This window comes from Candoia aspera, chromosome 3, assembly GCF_035149785.1.
Source record: "Candoia aspera isolate rCanAsp1 chromosome 3, rCanAsp1.hap2, whole genome shotgun sequence".
NCBI lineage: Eukaryota > Metazoa > Chordata > Lepidosauria > Squamata > Boidae > Candoia > Candoia aspera.
Genome location: NC_086155.1, coordinates 72,143,277 through 72,163,171, shown reverse-complemented (window position 1 = coordinate 72,163,171; position 19,895 = coordinate 72,143,277). Strand labels below are relative to the sequence as shown.

Here is a 19,895-nt window from a genome sequence, read left to right as displayed (position 1 = left end):
TAAAGAACCAAACACATTTGGGAGAAAGAAAAAAACAATCCTTAAAAGATTTGAAACTATTAATGAAAAATTCCAAGCTTGAACACTTAAAAACAAACTGAGTAATTAATTAATTACTTCCCCCAGCAGTTATATGTTTCACTTCCAAGTGGACTGTTAAAGATTGAAAACTCTTACATTTTCGAAAATGTAACATATTACCTTATCAGAAGGTTTGAATGGATTTCCTTGTCCACTTATTCCTCCGCTGATACTAAATCCAAGGCCTGGATTCTTTTCTATCCTTACACAAAACTATATGTAAAAGACACAAAGTGATGAATGCATCCTTGCATTATATTAATAATAAAAACGTGTGCTCCCCTGATTATTTTGCTGTAATTACTGTTATTTTAGTAAGACTGATCTTGGTGACCTTTATTCATTACTTAAGAAAATGGGTTTTTAGTGTAATACTCTGCACAGCTATATATACAGTTGTATATGAGATGGGCGGGAGAGAAATTTGACAAATAAAATAAAATAAAATAAACAAATAAATTTCTTCATCCTTATTGGTTTCATGAAAGCTAGAAACATGATACATGGTGCAGAAATACTGAAATCTTAGACATCAGGAGCAAGGGATGTGCAAAACTCAGCATTCCTGAGAACTTGGGAACATTCCTCTTCCCTAACGAAGCATTTCAAAATCTCTTCCTGGGCCATGCTCTTTTGAGGTTCAGCAATTTCCAGAAAAAAATCCTCTGAACTGGCAGGAGTTCAGGGAATCCTGGCTTGGAGGATTTACTTCTGGAACCTGTCAAACCTTCCCAGAATGGCAAAGTCTGGGAGGCAGCTTGACATGGCCTGGAGAGGGAACAGAATATTCTAGGTTCTGAATCAGTGAGTTTTGTACATTCCTATCAGAAGCTGTGCTTGCACACTTCAGTGCTAACCTTTAATTTAGTAAAATTTCAAATCTGATTTAAACTTAAGTAACTTTTAAAAAGTTCAACACTGATACACACATGGAACTAGATAAAATGCAGTTTTTTCTTTCTTTGCTGACAAGCTGAAAAAAAGGCTAAACATCTCCATACCCAAGTGATGTGTTGTGATTTGTCTTGTTGTTGTTGTTAAAGAAAGCTAGACAAAGTTTGCTTCCTCAACCAGGCACTTAGTGTGCAATGACGGCAGTGTGCTATGATACCATTTTGACCTTCCCTCAAATCCTCTTACAACTTTTACCCACATGATGTTTGTGACACGCTCACCTGTTCTGGATAACCATCCACACTCCTCTGCCCTTTAGTTTGGATGACACACCTCCCTGCTTGGGGCGCCCGAGAGCTCTGGGAAGGGATCTGTATTGGCAACGGCGGCTGATACTGCTGGATTGTTACTTTGTTCATGTTGCCCTCGTATGGCTGCTCTCGGCTACGAAGCTGTAGACTTTGCGATCCCATCAGAGTCTGGATATGGCTACCCGCCTGTGTATAATATCAGTCCATTAGACCAGTAATTTATACAACAATGAAAAGCAACACATAAAACTTTTATACTAAAACAAACCTTATGATAGTCTTCAAAGGTCAAGTGTTAATTCTAGCTGCCAACAGCTATAATTAAAAATAGTGCCATGCATTTATTCATTTAAAACTCCTTCCACTACACTTGGAACTAAATCAGCAGAGAATCACAAAATGCAAGCACTGCTTTTATTACTTGTGTACGGTGCTCAACTTTTTTAAAAAAACAAAAAACATGTATTCCTGTTTTTGTTGTCGTTCCATGTAAATGTTAGTGCCGTATAACTTTATCTAATTTAAATAATTAGTTCATTCAAAATAAGAGAGGATCCAATTCCTATTTGAGATTCTGTTTGCAATCTATTAGCTTAAACTCACTGGAATTTCCCAAAATTGAATGTAACTTTGGGGATTCTGGTTGCTTTGGAAATGGATATTTCTTTTTGGGGGGGCTTCAGGAAGACCTTCCTGAACCTGGAAAATCCACTGCCCTGTAAGTTTCACCTGCTGAACCAGTGGACGCAACCATTTAGTCCGCCATTCCCACTGTTAGCCTGTTTACACTTTACAGTAATGTATTAAAAATAGAATCATGTCACAGGTGTCAAATGAACTACAACTTTAAACACATTTATTGTAGTTTGAGTCAGTGAACAAGCTGGACATCTAAGTCAGTTTAAATTGAGAAGGTGCTAATAAATATGTTCCTATACCAGCTATAATAAGCAGGTTAACGCTGAGCAATATAGCGAAATTTGACGATTAAAATTTGAACTTCCACCCAATTACTTTTACTACCAAGTTTCAGTGACTTCATTTGGGCTGGGAGAAAGAGAACACACGTCTATTTTAAACATCTTCAACGGGAGTACAATTATTATTTTGTTCGAACAATAACTTTCATATTTCAGTATAATCCAGTTGCATTGGAAAGATCATCCCAATAATACTAGGAATTAAGAACAAACACTACTGTGTGACTACACAGGTAGTCCTCACTTATCGACTACAATTGGGATTGGCAACTCCATCACTTAGCAATGCAGTCATAAACTGAAACATCATGTGACCGTGCCCGACTTGCAACATCAGTTCTGGCTGCCGTGTGATGTCATATGACCGCGACTTGCGACTTCCTGATGGCTTCCCCATTGACAGCTGTGAAGGCTGCAAATGGCAATCACGTGACTGTGGGATGCTGCGACTGTTGTAAATGTGCACTGGTTGCCTAGCGCCTGAATCACGATAACATGACTGCAGAGATGCTGCAATGGCCACAATTTTGAGGACCAGTCATAACTCTACATTTTCAGCACCATTCTAACTTCAAACAGTTGCTGAATGAGCAGTCAGTAAGTGAGGACTACCTGTATATCACGAATATCAATGAGATTAGGAACATTTTACTTTTCATGAATTATGACGAGGCAGTATTCACTTACATTATTCATATATGGTTCTGTAAATTTGGAAACCAGGATTTAATATAGGTAATTCATAATATATATAATTATTTATATGAAATCCTGAGTTAAAACCTGTAGTACCATATATGAATAAGATATCTGTTTTTAATATTTGGCCTATATTTGAATCACTAGGAATTTTAATTTTTTTGTTATGCATTTTAATAGTTTGACTTTTAAAAACATTTTGAAGTCAGATGATTTGCACATTTGAAATCTTCGGATGATAAAGCAGAAATAAGATACTCAAGGTCAAATGCAATGAGAGATTAGTTCTGCTAAAATTGCATGCTAAAAAACTATCATCAGACAGTGATAGGTAAATAAATTGTTTTAATTCATTTTCTCATAGATTTTAATAGATTTTGTTTTGCAAACCTTGATGTTCTTGTAACTTAGGGATCCATCGTAGAATCTATTATATAAATGAGCTAAAACCCTTTTTTTCCAGAAAAACAAAGTGAATTAGTCTGACTGAGACAATAATCTATATTGTTTCCACTGATCTTATTTGTATTTTTTATATTCTCCTAACATCTTCTATAATCAGTGCAAGCTTGCATTCTCTTATTGACAGCACATTTCAAATTATTGTCAAATTGTATAATGAATAATATAAGTTAAATAAATTATGCCATGGGACTAATACATTAGTAAACAGCATAAACAAAAATGCAAATGCCAATAATCATGGTTATGATTGGTTATGAAATTAGAAAAGGATGAAACAAATTATGAGCTTCCTTTCTAAACCCCTTTCTTTAAATGTAATTTCCCATTTCACATATATGCATAGGAATATATATTAGATCAGGCCAAGATCCTTCATCCTCCAGTATTTTTTTTCCCGCAGTGTCAAAGCATTCCTTGCAAGCAGGAAATGGAGATTACCTCTCTCCTGTCATTGATCCCTTGCAACTGCTATTTGGGGGTATGCTACTCCTAATCAGGAGGTAACATGAATGGTCCTTGACAGATGTGTCCTCCAACAACTTATCTAATGTTCTTTTCAAGCCACCTAAGCTAGTGCCATCATATTGTGTTGTGGTAACAAATTCCATAGGTTCAGTTTAGCTATGGCTATTGTATCAGAAGTATGATCAATGGTAAAATTTTTAATTTGGGCTCATTCACCAATTTTGAATTCTAGTTTCAAACCATAGTCAACACGGAATTATCATAAGTGACAATATAATATTTAACCATGTTTAAATCCAAGTGAAAAATGTTCAGTGGAGAAAACTCGTAACGCTATGGTCAGTTCCTAGACTCTTATCTACGTATAGCTTTGAGATTGCTGGCAAGTATCAGATTTGATCTTATTTATATTATTTCAGCATTCATTGTTTGTGATATACATTACACACCCACACACACACACACAGAGTATATAAGGCATATATATATATATATGGCATGGGTCCAGGTTACCTGAGGAACCGCCTCACCCCTGCTACATTGACCCGTCCCACTGGGTCAGGCAGAAAGTGCATGTTATGGACCCTGTTGTCATGAGTACTGATGGCGAGCAGGAGGGGGCCTCTATCCAGGGGGGAAAATGCATGTGTAGTACTGAGGAATTAAGCAGCTATTCAAAAAGACACAGATCAGATCCGCCTTAACTTTCAGGGTTTATCTGTCTGGGTTTTTCCCACGCTTCTTCAGTTTGTTAGGATTCTGTTTAATGTAGCAGTAATAAACACTAGAGACCTACTCCTCGTCTCACCGTGATTTCTGACTGTTAGGACACCTATTCATGAGGGATTCATGATTGGCAGGGTCCAGGAGGAGGGCCTTCTCTGCCATGGCACCCGCCCTTTGGAATAAGTTACTGTCAGGCTCTGCCTGAGACCCAATAAAAACACAGGCGCTAGAGTAGACTTTAGGTTCTGGTTTTATTTGGGAATAGAATGCATGCCCTTAGAAAGCTGAGAGTGAGGGGAGCGCACCGGAACGGGATTTAAATAGCCCGCGCCGGTCAGCGCTCCACCCCACCTTACCCCAGGTGCGCCCCATGAGTCCCAACAGTTCGTCCTTGCCAGGTGGGAGGTCGTCCAGCCCCCTGCACCCCAGGCATCGCCTCGATTGCCTTCCTGTGCGGTAATGACCCATTGCTGGGCAATCAGACTTCTAATCCCTCAAAAGCCCGGGCGCGCCCTTCCGAACCTCGCCTGTTTGGTTGTTATTCAATTTCGTGTCAGTTATCTTTTATTGTTGCTTCTTGGGTTGCTGGCCTCGGTTGTTACATTGTTTCTTTAGACCCATTACTGCTTTTTGTGTTTCTCTATTGCCCTTGCCTTATCAGCCAGGGACCCATATTCTTGTATTGTCATGCGAGCCGTTACTGCCCCCCTGAGAAAAATCAAGCCGAGGGTTTGGAGGGATATGCAGTATGGAAGTTGCGGATTAGCTCGGGAGCCTGGATGTCGCAGGCAGCGACCCACTCAGGGTGTGGAAAGTGTTTCCATTTTACCAGGTATTGGACGGAGCCCCGCAGTTTGCGGGAGTCGAGTACCTCCTTGACCTCGAAATGTTGCTGTCCGTCTATCATAACTGGTGTGGGGGGGGAGTGCGTGGGTGCCACCGGGAGGAGTCACTTGCCGGCTTGAGTAAGCTGCAGTGGAACACCGGGTGCAGCCACATTAAATTATGGGGCAGGTCCAAGTGCACTGTGACTGGGTTCATGATTTGTGTTACCTGGAATGGCCCAATAAATTTGGGGGCCAGTTTCTTAGACGGTTGCGGTGATTTAATGAATTTGGTGGATAGGTAAACGAGGTCCCCTACCCAAAAAGTTGGTTGTTGGCGCTGGTGTTTATCTGCCTGCAGTTTGTATGCGGCTTGTGCCTCCTTAAGCGCATCCTTGATGACGGGCCAGGAGTCTGCGAGTTTTGAACCCCAGTCACAGGCGGCCACTGCTGGGGACGGGGGCTGAGGGAGCTCTGGGATGGGGATGAATTCCCGACCCGACACCACCCCAAAGGGGGTTTGTCCCATGCTTTGATGTATCGCGTTATTGTATGTGACCTCTGCAAACGGGAGTAAGTCCACCCAGTTGTCCTGGTGGTAATTTATATAGGAGCGGAGGAATTGTTCCAGTGTGGCATTAAGGATCTCTGTAGATCTGTCCATCTGGGGATGCCAGGAGGTTGACAGGGCCTGCTGGGTACCTATTAGTTTCAAAAATGCCCGCCAAAACCTCGAGGTAAATTGTGTGCCCCTATCGGTCACCAAGCAGGAGGGGCAGCCGTGGAGGCAGTACACATGTACCAGGAAGAGTTTCGCCAGCTGTTGTGCTGACGGGATCAAGGCACAGGGGATAAAATGGGCTTGTTTTGAGAAGTAGTCTTTGACTACCCAGATGACTGTTTTCTTTTGGCTGGGCAGTAAATCCACGATGAAATCCATTGAGATTTCATCCCAAGGGCGTGAAGGTTCAGCCACGGACTGCAGTAGCCCCTGGGGTTTACCGGCCGGTCGCTTGGCCATTGCACACACAGGGCAGGACGCCACATACGTTTTGACGTCCTTCCTCAGCGAGGGCCACCAAGATTGGCATCAAGTTAGGTGGAGGGATTTTAGGAACCCAAAGTGACCAGCCTGTTTGCTATCATGCGACCTGCTGAGGATAGTCGGTCTTTGTGAGTCAGGGACATATAACCTTCCCTCCACCCAGGCGAGGTCCTGTTCCATAGTCACTTTGTTAGGGTTGGTGAGGAGCCAGGGGTCAGATTTTAATGCTGTTATAAAATCTGTATGTAACCCACCTGGCATCTGTGGTTGCCTGCGGCTCGGGGCGGGCTGCGCTGGAGTCGTTTGCAAGGGGGGGGAAGGCTGTCCCTGAGCACGGCTCTGGGTGACAGCTGCTAAACCCAATTGGGAGTCAGAAAGCACAGTCCCTACGACATTGGAGATAGGCTCTGCATCCTGGGGTAGTCGGGAGAGTGCATCTGCCAGGAAATTCTTTTTTCCTGGGATGAACTTCAGCTGGAATTTGAACCGGCTGAAAAACTGAGCCTAGCGTATCTGCTTGGGACTGAGGCGCCGGGGCATATGGAGCACCTCGAGGTTGCGGTGGTCTGTCCAGACCTCAAAAGGGCAAGTCGCCCCTTCCAAAAGGTGACGCCAAGCCTCCAGTGCTGCTTTAACTGCAAATGCCTCTTTCTCCCACACATGCCAGCGCCTCTCTGTCTCGGAAAATTTCCGGGAGAGATAGGCGCAGGGCTTCAGGATTCCGGTGGAATCCTTTTGCAGTAGGATAGCCCCAATTGAAAAGTCGGAGGCGTCAGCCTGCACAACAAAAGGCCGTTCGGGGTCCGGGTGGGACAGGATTGGCTCCGCTGTGAACAGCACTTTCAGCCTGTCGAAAGCGGTTTGACAGTCGGGAGTCCAATTAAGTACGGCCCCTGGGTTTTTGACCTTGCACGTCTCCCCGACGCCTTTGGTCTTCAATAAATCAGTCAAGGGCAGGGCAATTTCAGCGAACCCTTTTGCGAAGGACCTATAGAAATTTGCGAACCCAAGGAAACTTCGAAGCTGGCGCCGGGTGCGTGGGCGCTCCCAGCTCAAGACAGCCTGAACCTTCACAGGGTCCATTTCTATGCCCTTGTCTGAGATTCTGTACCCTAAGTAATCCAAGTGCGACTTGTGAAATTCGCACTTGGAGAGCTTAGCGTAGAGTTTGGCTTTCCGGAGCTTAGTGAGAACTTGTCTCACTAATCTCTGGTGTTCCCTCTGAGTCTTAGAGTAGATTAGGACATCATCTAGGTAAACTAAGACTCCTTTGAACAGATTTTCATGCAGCACCTCGTTGATTAGTTGCATGAAGACCCCCGGGGCCCTCACAAGACTGAAAGGCAGTACCTTGTACTGGAAGGAGCCCAAGGGACAGTTAAACACTGTTTTCCACTCGTCCCCCTCCCTGATGTGAATTCGGTAGTACGCCTTGCGGAGGTCGAGTTTGGAAAACACCCTTCCCTTTGACAAGTGTGCCAGCATATCTTTTACGAGGGGGAGGGGGTATTTGTTTGACAGGGAGGCGGAATTTAACCTGCGGTAATCTGTGCATAGTCTTAGGGTGCCATCCTTCTTCTCCTGGAATAGGACGGGCACTCCAACCGGTGAGTTTGCCGGTTCGATGAAGCGCCTAGCGAGGTTTTTGTCTAAAAAGTCTCACAGCGCCACCAATTCCCTCTGAGTCATGGGGTAAATTTTGGGCTTGGGTAGTGGGACGTTCGGGAGCAGTTCAATTGCACAGTCAGTCTTGCGATGGGGGGGTAATTGGTCCGCCTCCTCCTCCCCGAAGACGTCAGCGAAGTCCGAGTATTGCTCTGGCAGTTCTTCTGGGGGGGGGGGGGAGCGTGGGCTTGGTGGTCGACGATCTCAGCCCTCCCCACAGTCAAAGCGGAGGATTTCTCCCTTGCTGGCGCCTGGTAGAACCCGTCCTCAAATGTTATTGAACGGGTCCTCCAATTAATGTAGGGGTTGTGGCGGGTTAGCCAGGGGATCCCCAACACCACTATGGGCTTGCCTACCGGGGTGACCATGAAGTCTATGGTCTCCTTGTGGGTGCCCATTTTCAGGGTGACCTTCCTTGTACCCTGGGTGGCCGGTCCCCCCCCCCCCTCCGCCGTGGAGCCATCGAATTGCTGAAAGATCAGCAGCTTTGGGAGGGGAAACAGGGTAGGTTTAATGCTGCGGCAATGTCCAGGTGGATCAGGTTTCTGGAGCACCCAGAGTCCACCAAAGCTCCGACCGTGATGGCTTTGGGGCCATAGGTCAGTTCGATTTCCCCTGCCAGGATGGGACAATCCCCACTCACCCTGGGGGTGTCACGCCCATTCTTCACCACCTGCCTGATGGCGCTGCTTAGGGCAGGTGGAAGGCATTTCCCGCCAGCTGCTCCTGGGCGTCCAACATGTCCCCTGCGAGGTAGGCATCCTCTTCCTCATCCGGGGTCGCTAGCGCTCCTGTCAGCCATCTGGGAGGGTTGGGTGGCTTGTGCGGCATCTTCTGCATTGGTCTGGGCAGGCGATCTGTCGTTCTAGCCTTGAGGCATTCAGCTGCCTGGTGGCCCATCTTCCCACACCTGACACATTGCCCGTGGGCAAACTGACGTTGTCGCTCCGCGTCCCATGTCGAGCCCGACTGTGGAACTGGCCCTTTCCCGCTGGGAGGGGGTCTGTCCTTCTCGGTCGCTAGCATGAAGGTGCGCTGGGCGTGCTCAGCCTTCCCGGCAAGACAGATCCACTCATGCAGGGAGTCTGGATCATCTCTGTATAGTGCCGATTGCAACACCTCATGGTTGAGGCCATCCTTGAACATGCCGATCAAGGTGGCCTCGGACCATTCCGGGATTTCCCCCACTAGGACCTTAAATTCAAGGGCGTAGTCCGCCACCGCTTTTTGTCCTTGGCAAAGTCCTTTAAGGGTACTCTTGGCCCTTTCCTTTGCCAGGGGGTCTTCGAAGTACCACTTTAGAGTGGCTAGGAAGGTATGGAAGGTAGCCAGGGCTGGGGCTCCGGACTCTGACATCTGGACATACCAGTCCACAGCCCTGCCCTTGAGTTTTGTGGCCACCACCGAGATTTTGGCCCCTTCCATTGCAAAGCAATGTCCATATTGCATTATGTAGTTCGTGGTGTTCGTCACGAAGAATGACAGGTTTGTGGGGTCTCCGTCAAATTCCTTGGGGAAGCCCCCAACTTGCAAGACCCCCACCTGTGGGTGGCTAGGGATGACCCCCACCGGAATGGGACCACGGGGCCCTGAGAAAGAGTCCCGTGCTTGGCCCCTTCCTCTTGGGGTTGTCGATAGGGTGGGTGGGGTGCCACGATCCCCCCCTACCCCCTGTGCAGTAGCAGTCTTTGTGGGCTCGCTCATTACCGATGCCATGGACTGGAGCATGTGTTCCAGGGCTTGTACCTTGGACTCCAGGGCTCTGAACCTGTCGGGTGTGACAGGGTCGTCCATCCTCGGTGCTGCCGGTTGCTGCCCGATCGGCAGTCCTGCGACTTCCCTCTCGGGAATTTGGGGGTAGTGGAGTCTCCAGGTGGTGTAGGATGCCCCCAGCCAGGGTCCCGTTACGCCATCCCAAGTGAAGAGTTGTTGGCTCCCGATTTCCTCTTCCATCGGGGCTCTCCACTCCGGGCTGGAGCTCCAGGTTTGGAACTGGGGTGCGGTGTGGGCAGGGAGGGAGCCCGTGTCCCATCTCGGGCGCACCGACTCCAGAAACTGTCTAGTCATCTCTCCTACTTGCGTTGCGTCTTTCGCACCTCCGGTCTGAAGCGCCGACTCCATGGCTGTCCCCGGTTCCGTCATCACCGGTGTTCTCTCCCGCAGAAAGAATTTTTCCAGTGGAGACCGGCGAGGTTCATTTTAAATGACTCTCAGCTTTATGTCAGGCTCTGCCTGAGACCCAATAAAAACACAGACGCTAGAGTAGACTTTAGGTTCTGGTTTTATTTGGGAATAGAATGCATGCCCTTAGAAAGCTGAGGGTGAGGGGAGCGCACCGGAACGGGATTTAAATAGCCCGCGCCGGTCAGCGCTCCACCCCACCTTACCCCAGGTGCGCCCCACGAGTCCCAACAGTTCGTCCTTGCCGGGTGGGAGGTCGTCCAGCCCCCTGCGCCCCGGGCATCACCTCGATCGCCTTCCTGTGCGGTGATCACCCATTGCCGGGCAATCAGGCTTCTAATTCCTCAAAAGCCCGGGCGTGCCCTTCCAAACCTCGCCTGTTCGGTTGTTATTCAATTTCTTGTCAGTTACCTTTTATTGTTGCTTCCTGGGTTGCCGGCCTCGGTCGTTACATTGTTTCTTTAGACCCATTACTGCTTTTTGTGTTTCTCTATTGCCCTTGCCTTATCAGCCAGGGACCCATATTCTTGTATTGTCATGCGAGCTGTTGCGATGTCACAAACATCGCAACAGCGATCATGACAGTTACCCTCAGAGGTAAGACAGGGCCCCACTCTCCTGTCCTTCTGGAAAGGGGTTAGCACATGGTTATGCCACCTTGCTTGGGATGGGAGGGGGGATAGCCATTCATGGGGCTGGTTGGCACCATGATGGTGCCAAGGATAAGAGCTTATTTGCCATCTTGAATTTTATACTCTATATTTTGTATTTTAATATTTGTATCTGTATTTATCTATATTTATATCTATATCTATATTGTAGTTTTAGTGACTTGTCATTTTTATTATCTGTAAGCTGCCCAGAGTCATTGTATGCGAGATGGGTGATAGAGAAATATGCCAAACAAACAAACAAACAAATAACTTACCTTTTTTGTAACAGTTTCTGGTGGTACGTCTCGCCTTCCAAGGGGATATGGATTCCATTGGTTGCCAGTAGAAATATCTTCCTGTCCATTGTCTAGAATGCTGCTTTGTTGTGATGGGGTCTATTTTTAAAATGTTTATACATTATTTAGTCAGAATAATACAAATACCTCTTTTTGATTTACTTGTATCAATTACTTTATAATGGTATAGTCACAATGCATATCTTACTGTTTATTAATGCACACATACACACACATCTAGTTGTGTGTATGTGTATATATATACATATACATATATTTAAAATAATATATTTTTCTAGATTGTTGAAAAATTGGACAAAGACCTTAACACACTTCTGAAGTATACAGAGAAGCTTCCAATATCAGTCTATCTACTGTACAAATAGAGTTAAAAGGCATGGCTTGGTTTCTGTTTCTAGATACTTTATGAAAGGCATTCATACTTTCAGAATGGGAAAAAAATGATCAAATTCTCTCTCCAACCCAAAATTTAGTATCAGCATGGAACTATAATTAATTATTGCAAGGATCGTACTTAACAATATAGTCTTTGCTATCCCATATTAACTTTTATTTTATAAATATGAAAGGACTGGTTTAATTAGGGGAAGAGATTAAAAAAGAGATTATATGATAGCCATTATGATAGATGAAACATTTCTGGATTTAAAGACCAAGTAGCTAATTTTAGATGCACCAAGGAAACAACTATCTTGTAGGACTGTAATATTGTAACTCTAAGATGGTATAATGGCTCCTAATATCCAGAGAACAAAAACATTTGGAGTCAGATATACAGGTGCTTTTACTGCAGTTGTCTGTATGAAAATATAATGTTCAAAATAATAAAATAATCATAGGAAGAAATAAACATATGTTCCAGATTAAAAAAGACATCATAAAAGAGCTAAATGAACTTTGCCAGAGTCAAACTTTTTTTTTGCAGCAGCAGATTTTTATATATCAGAAAAAAATGCCTCAGGCACTCTTTGTAAAATATTTAATTAAGAAACTCTGTGTAGGTAGAGACTGTCAACCACATGCGCCTTGAAAAGATCTGACTGCTTTACAGTTTGAAAAGAGATGCTTTGTTCAAGCTAATGCACATTGTGTAACACTTTTTCTGAATGCCTTGTACAGCTCTAAAAATATTAGAAAAACCTATCCATACAGCACAAGGTTTTTTTTTCTATCTTTAATGAATTCATCTTCATTAGAGATTTTTACATGGAGACTTGATCTCCACTTTATTAAGTGAACCTTTTAATCAAGGAATGTCCAATTCACAGGAAGATCAACTGACTGAAATTAATGATTAGCTTAAACTCTTCAAAGTATTATTAAAACATCTCATTATGCATATTTTGATTGCTTGTAAAGAAGCAATCAAATGTTATTTAATGACACACTCATTTCCTTTTTTAAGTTATAAATAATCTTGGCATTATCAGCCGTACTTGGCAGAGGCAAAAAAAAAAAAAAGAGAATGTACATCTTTTATGCTTTAAAGGTGGGTGATAAGGAATCATGGTTAATGTATTTAGGTAAAATTCTGTAAAGTTTCTAGTAAATCTCTAATCCAAAGGAAATCCTATGGCATCACTCCAGAACATCTCACTCTGGGGTTGGGAGGAAACGCTTAGCAACATAGGCTAGGATGAATCCAGTGACTACATTTATAGGAACACCTAGACTCAATTTCAGTTTGAAGGGGTAAACAAGAGCTTGCAGTGGGGTGTATGTATTCTTCTATTTGCACTGTATTCATACATATCATAGTCTTAGTTAAAATTGGGTTAATATTTTTCATTGACAGGAGAGAATCAGGCTAAGATCTCAGAATCACATTATATGAAAACTACACAAAACTGCAATTTAAGCAAGAATTCATTAGTTATTCTAATTTCCAGTTCATATATGGAAATGCAAAATCAGCTAAATGATACAAAAAAGATATATATATATATATATCAGTGGGGAAATCAAAGTATTGATACTTATGACAAATTTATATATTTCTTGCAGCAAGTTACACGCTGTTGGCTTTGGTGTGTCAGATTATGACAAATTGCAACACTAAAGCAAGACTGGTTATTGATTACTTATTTCAATGCCACAACCCACTAGCCGATTTCAGCAAAACGCAACACTAGTCGATACACTGAGAAAAAGAAGATATGCCTGCTCACAACAGGTATTTTTTTAACAACTATTAAAAAATACTGGAAATAAAATGAAAGCAGATTACTATGGTTGCTAATTACAGAAAGCATACAGAGAGACATCAGCATCATAGGTATCTGCAGTAATGCAGAGTGGGTAAAGGACAAAACGTGCATTGTGATATCATGATGCAAATCCTATTACTTGTGTACTTGTGTTCGGTGTCAGGACACAAGTATGAAAGAGTACTTTACAGTTTGGATCCATTAATTCATATCCTCTATTCAGACCCATTTCTTGTTGACTTGTGTACTCTTTAACATGTTAAAAACATTCTGAATCTTCTAATATCTTTTGGAATACCACTTACATAATCACTAAAGGAGCCTATTTGTTTGTGGTCAAGAAACTGAATGGATAAATTTGAGCTTCATTCAGAACAATTTTGTAAAATGTTGTGGGATATATCCTATCTGGATTTTTAAAAACACTTGGGCTTAGATACAACATATAGGTAACATTTATAACAGCAGTCTGCATAAAGAAACACACAAATACAATAAAAGATGTGAGCAGGACATACATCTGACATTTCTCTTGAGTTAAGATTGTAAGCTAGTCTTAACCAGGCCACAGAAAGCAGTATCTGTGGACTCTGATTCCTGTAAGGCCATCTTAAATTGGAACAGTTTGTGATTAACTTTTGGCAATGTTAGATAGCTATATCATACTAATGCCGCTGACATCCCTAAGCATCAACAACATGAAACATAACTCTCAGATCTTTCTGGTTAACATATGGGGTACATCAGTCTGCAAGAGAAGAGCAGAAAGCAGCATGACAGAGATGTGGTGAGCCAAATCACTTGGAGAAGCAAAGAGGTTACATAGGTAAATTACGTTTAACTTGGCTTTTTAGATTGCTTTTGGGACACAAGCATGAATAATAGAAATGAGCTAAAAAGGAAGAGGAGTATGGAAGAGTATTTATTATGTGACATTTGATATATGCAAGCTATCTCATACTTACTTTCGGTAGAGGTAGCTCTTGATGCATTTGGTTTTCAAATTTAGATTTAGTCTGCAAGTTTAATGTCATGCTTCTGCCCGCATGCATTGCTGACAAACCTCCAGAGCGCAGCATGCCAAGGTTAACAGTGTTGTGTTTATAAGCAGCCGTCTGAGTAGAGGAAATAACAACTACGTGACAAGATATGAACACACATGCTTATTCAGAAAAAACATTGCACATATATGATTTTCACATAGTCTCAGTTAAAGCAAACAAACAATACCAAGAAATTTATGCATGCACCATGAGACAGAAGCACAGAGAGTGCTAGTTGTACATAAAATGGTTACCATAAAAAGACACTGACAAAAAAAGCAAACAAGATCTGCCTTCATACCAATGGCCTCTAGATCATGGTTAATATGCCACAACCAGTTAACTTTGTGGAAAAGGAAACATTGTGACGCTGTATATGCCTCTTTACAATAAAATATTACATTGAATCTCAGCAAGTAAATAAATTGGGAAGAACATACAGAAGAATTCTGCCCTATCATCAAGAGCATTTTGAGAAAGAAAAGAGTTTTGGACCATCAAATTTGGGGAAAGGAAAAAAATGTTTAAAAAGTCAAATAAAATGATACTTGTTTGGAGCTACACCACACCAAAGCATGATGTGGCTCGATATTTGAATCTTTCACAACTAGCATATTAGTTGGTAAATGTCAGCAATCCCAAGAGGTGAATTTCACACAGAACACAAAACAACATTAAACTCTTCCATGAAAGGCTATGTCTTAAAACTGATTTTACACAACATACTGCTGTATATTGGAATGTAGAGTATATTATTTCTATTTCAGTTATGGTGAATACACACTGGCAAAAGATTGTGCATTATATGCTATATACAATCTAATTTAGAAAAAGCACAGAGATCCTGACTTACTCTATTCCCATTAGGTCCCCAAACAGACTAGGCTGATTTAGCATATCCCTATACTAAATAAACAGAAATGCTGACACCCACATATAAAGAGAATTCTTGTCTAGACAGTTAAAAAACTATCATGTTCTAATGTTACCTTAGGTAAAGGTAAAGGTTTCCCTTGACATTAAGTCCAGTCGTGTCCGAATCTAGGGGGGGGGGTGCTCATCTCCGTTTCAAAGCCGAAGAGCTGGCGTTTGTCTGTAGACACTTCCGTGGTCATGTGGCCGGCATGACTACACGGAACGCCGTTACCTTCCTGCTGAAGCGGTACCTATTGATCTACTCACATTTGCATGTTTTCAAACTGCTAGGTGAGCAGGAGCTGGGACTAGCAACGGGAGCTCACCCCGTCACGCGGATTCAAACCGCTGACCTTCCGATCAGCAAGCTCAGCAGCTCAGCGGTTTAACCCGCAGCGCCACCACGTCCCCTTAATGTTACCTTAGTGTATACTTAAAAGCATGCCTAATAGGATTGAGGGGAAAAGGTGATTTGGAACATGTGGAGTGCTCATTTAACACGCATTGGCAGCTCTTTAAAGAAGCTGCCTCTTTCCTGGGCTGAACGCACAGTCCCCGTAGCCAGGGCAACTGGGAGCCAGTGCAGCTCAAGCAGCTGGAGTCTCATGGGCATAGTGCAGCATGCCTATCTCTGCCTGCACTGCTACATTCTGGACCAGCTGTAAACTTCCAAGTGGTATTTATTTATTTAAAATATTTATAGGCAGCCCCTTGCCGAGCACATTGGACTAGTCTATTTGTGAGGTGATTAAGGCATGACTATCCAAAGGGTCTCCCAATCCAGGAATGGGTGCAACTGGTGTGCTAGATGAATCTGTGTCAAGGCCCTCTTGGCTACAGCTGCCACCTACTCTTTGACCAGGAACTGCAAATTCAAAGAGATGTACAGATTGAGCACTCGTCTCCAAGGGAGATGCGCAACCCCATCTAAGACTAAAGACAGAACTGGGGAGGGGGGTGCAAATATCCACAGCCACTCGGTCTTGTCAGGATGGAGTTTGAGTCCTTTCCTCCCCCTGACCCACCAGCCTCTGGACACTGACACAGGACGACGGCATCACTTAGAATGTTATAAGCCAATTTAAAACATTGCTAAAATCCTTCTCTTTAATGTTGTATTTAGATAGAAATACCTCTTCTTAAAAGAAATACAAATGCCAAATTATATTCATTCATACATACATTAAAAGAAAAATAAAATTAACTAAAGATTTATGTTCACAGCTTGCTAGAACCAATTCTTGCTTTTCTTTTCCCTAGCATCCGCATTTAGGGTTGGCAGTCAACCTTAGATCTAACCCTTCTAGCAGAAAAAAGACAAGAAATAAGATTTTTTTTTCTTTCTGCCTTCCGAGCTCTCTTCCTGTGTTCTCCAAACTAATGCACTTATTCCAGGGACTAGAAAATGAGCACTGTTTTTCAGAATGATGATTCATTGCAGCACTTTTTCTTTTTTTTGGAGAATCTACTTTGAATTATAATTATTCTAGTATTAATCTCCCTGTCTCCCTTGCTCTTATATGAGGTTGCAATTAGTTTGAGCATAGGAAAATTCATACTGGCACTCAGAATTTGTGGATTAAAATTTTAGCCTGTTACTTAAGCACAGAAGTTTTCTTTAAAAAAAAATGGGGCCAAGAGCCGTCAGGCAAGCATTGTGGAAAACAAATGTGATGGAAAATATAATTTAAATCATAGAGCCATTATCCAAGCTTTTTGTGATGAGGTGACATATGTTCATATGGAGCTTCCCATCTCAGAGGAATGCTGTTTTATCAAAGGATACAACTCCACATGTGCAACCTTATTGTTCATAAAAGATATGAATGGTATGTATGATCATGCAATATTTGCCTATCATGTATGTATAAGCTAGGATATTTCCCAAAGGATAAGTCTCTGATTTCATAAAGTACCCTGCCATACAGAAATTCCATTTCCATAATTCTAGAATTGTAAGCTGAGTAAGTGTCTCAGACAAGACCCTCCCTAGTTCTCACAAAGATAAAGGAAGGGAGGGGGGAAGTGCATTCAGACTTGCAATATTCTGTTACTATAATGTTATAAAAGTAATATTAGCATGCATGACTGGTTTCTTAGTCTGGTCTGTCTTGAAGGGCTGACAGTCTCCTACTGCTACATTCATTAGGGGTGGGTAGGTGTTGTATGCTGCCCATTCTCAAAGGCTCTGGGCAGCTAACAAGATCAGCATGAAATAAAAAGCAACTCCCTCAAAAATAAGCCCACCCATAATATGGAAAAAATTGCCCTCAAAATAATAATCAGAAACTATATGAAGTTTTGTGCCTGCAAAGTTCCAACCTTTGTTCACACCATACCATTCTTCTGTGCTATATGGAACTTGATTGTTGAAGATGGAAGGAGTAGAAAGGATATCCATAGGGAGGGAATTCAAAAGTATGGGAGCAGCAAGTGAATATGCCCACTTCTGAGGCCCCATCAGATGACAATCTCATATAGGTGGGATTTGGAAGGACTTTACTATTCAGTCTAATCAGACAGGCAGATGAATACAGAAGGTGGTTCCTCAGAAACTTGGTCTGGAGTCATGTAAGGTCTTAAAGGTGACAATCAGTACCTTGAGTTGCACCTGGAAACCAACTGGTAGCCAATGCAGCTCCTAAAGCAGTGGAGTCAGCCAAATATATTAGGATGTCCATCCCTGCTTGGGTTGCTGCATTTTGCATCAGCTGTAGGTTTCCAAGGGCAGCCCCAGGTAGAGCACATGATAGTAATCTTAGTGAGAGGTGACTATGACATGAGTGACTGTTTATTTATGTGTTTATCTATTCTCCTATCTGTCACTTCTCTGCTCCTATTCACTCACATTCAAAACTTCCCTGCCGAAAGTTCCAGCTGTGTGTTAGTTGTAGAAACATGCTTTTATAATCCTGAATGGAAAAGTGAAGGTGAAGGGAGACAGTTTGAACTTTGTAATCTTCATGTTAAAGTTTTCTACTTCCAAACTTTTAATCACTGTATCTTCACAAGGTATCTTTACTTCATGTTCTACATCTAATTTACTACTGTCCAATATGGCTATTCTGGTGGTGGTGGTGATGATAATGATGATGATGATAAAACCACTTTGATTAAATGTTTAATAAGGCCCTAAAACACCTTCAGCTAGATTAAACCCATGTAGATCTCTAGTTTTCATTTCCTGATGATTTAGCACTGAAATTACAAATCAAAAATGTTATAATTCTGCACTCACAGGACTGTACCAATCAACAGTGTATATTTGTTTTGTCCATGAAAACTAGCATGCTGGGGAGAAAAGATGAGCCCAAATCTCTGTGATATACTTTCTTTCCACGTATGCAGTAATGGAGTACTAAAACGATTTTATCAGTTGTTGTAACTGAATGGTTAATTTAATTCTCACTGAATCACAGCTGAACTGTGAACTGCTTCCACACATTCATTCCATTGCTTGTTTCATTATGCTTATTCAAACATGCAAAATGCAGTAACAGACTTTGAGATATATTCTGCGATTAGGGCAACAGTAATTTTGTGACAGGGAATTTGAGCATAAGGACTATGGGTTTCGTATTTTCCAAAATAATGGAAATATTTTTGCTAGCCTATTTGTTTATCTCAGTTTTGCACTTCTTTTACAAGCATCTACAGGGATAAAATTATTCATATTCAACCTCTAATCAAGGCAACCTAGATGAAGAAATAACAGTATATAGTAGAGAAAATAAATAAGAAAAATTCAGGGCTTTAAAAGGCTGATGAAAAAAATGTCTGGGAAAGTTTATGAAAGAGAGAGGTGTTTCAACAAATCTAAAGTAATTAAATCAAAGTAACTAAAATGCACACATTTAGTGTACTTATCTCATCCTTTTAACATTTTTAACACTTTAGCTACAAAATACAATTTGAGGCAAAAAACAGTTCTGCAATTCTTTTCCTTCAAAGTGCTTTCTCGAAGTGTAGTTCTCTAAGAACTTCCCGAGATACTCTCTTTTCTTATACACAATTATGAAGTTATAATTTCAGGTGGAAAATGGTCTTTTTAATCCTTTCCTTTCAAACCATTATCCTACTGAAAACTGCTTTTACTCTCAGTGGATAAAAAGATATAAGTGGCTGTATTTTGCATGAAAAACGTAGGCCTGGCAATAACATGCTTCACAATGAAAACAGCATAAGGGGAAAGACGTAGGGATATCTTTTCCTGCAACAGTCTTCTGCTGAAATTACAAGTTCAGGTTGAATTGGATGTGAAAAATAGTCAGAGAAAATCCTGAAACTATATGTAATGCACTACATATATGGCTTCTAAATTATATCTGGTTATTTCAGTTACTGTGAAGCATTTTACTCAAAGAGTAAACACCAACATCTTATTATGGTTCAAAATAATACAATGGCTAGTAATTCCTTCTACC

At 42.2% G+C, this 19,895-nt stretch overlaps 1 protein-coding gene across 4 annotated transcripts in view; it reads right to left on the bottom strand.

Annotated features, from left to right (window-relative positions):
- LRRC7 (leucine rich repeat containing 7) overlaps positions 1-19,895 on the bottom strand; it is a 127,593-nt gene that overhangs the window by 14,591 nt on the left and 93,107 nt on the right. For 2 of the 4 annotated variants that reach the window (XM_063298106.1, XM_063298107.1), the window contains 4 exons: positions 14,479-14,628; positions 11,265-11,384; positions 1,257-1,472; positions 202-294 (listed from right to left, as the gene is read on the bottom strand). In XM_063298106.1, coding sequence (XP_063154176.1) covers positions 202-294; positions 1,257-1,472; positions 11,265-11,384; positions 14,479-14,628 — 579 coding nt within the window. The remainder of the gene's footprint in view (positions 1-201; positions 295-1,256; positions 1,473-11,264; positions 11,385-14,478; positions 14,629-19,895) is intronic. The other 2 variants (XM_063298108.1, XM_063298109.1) reach the window with 2 other exon arrangements.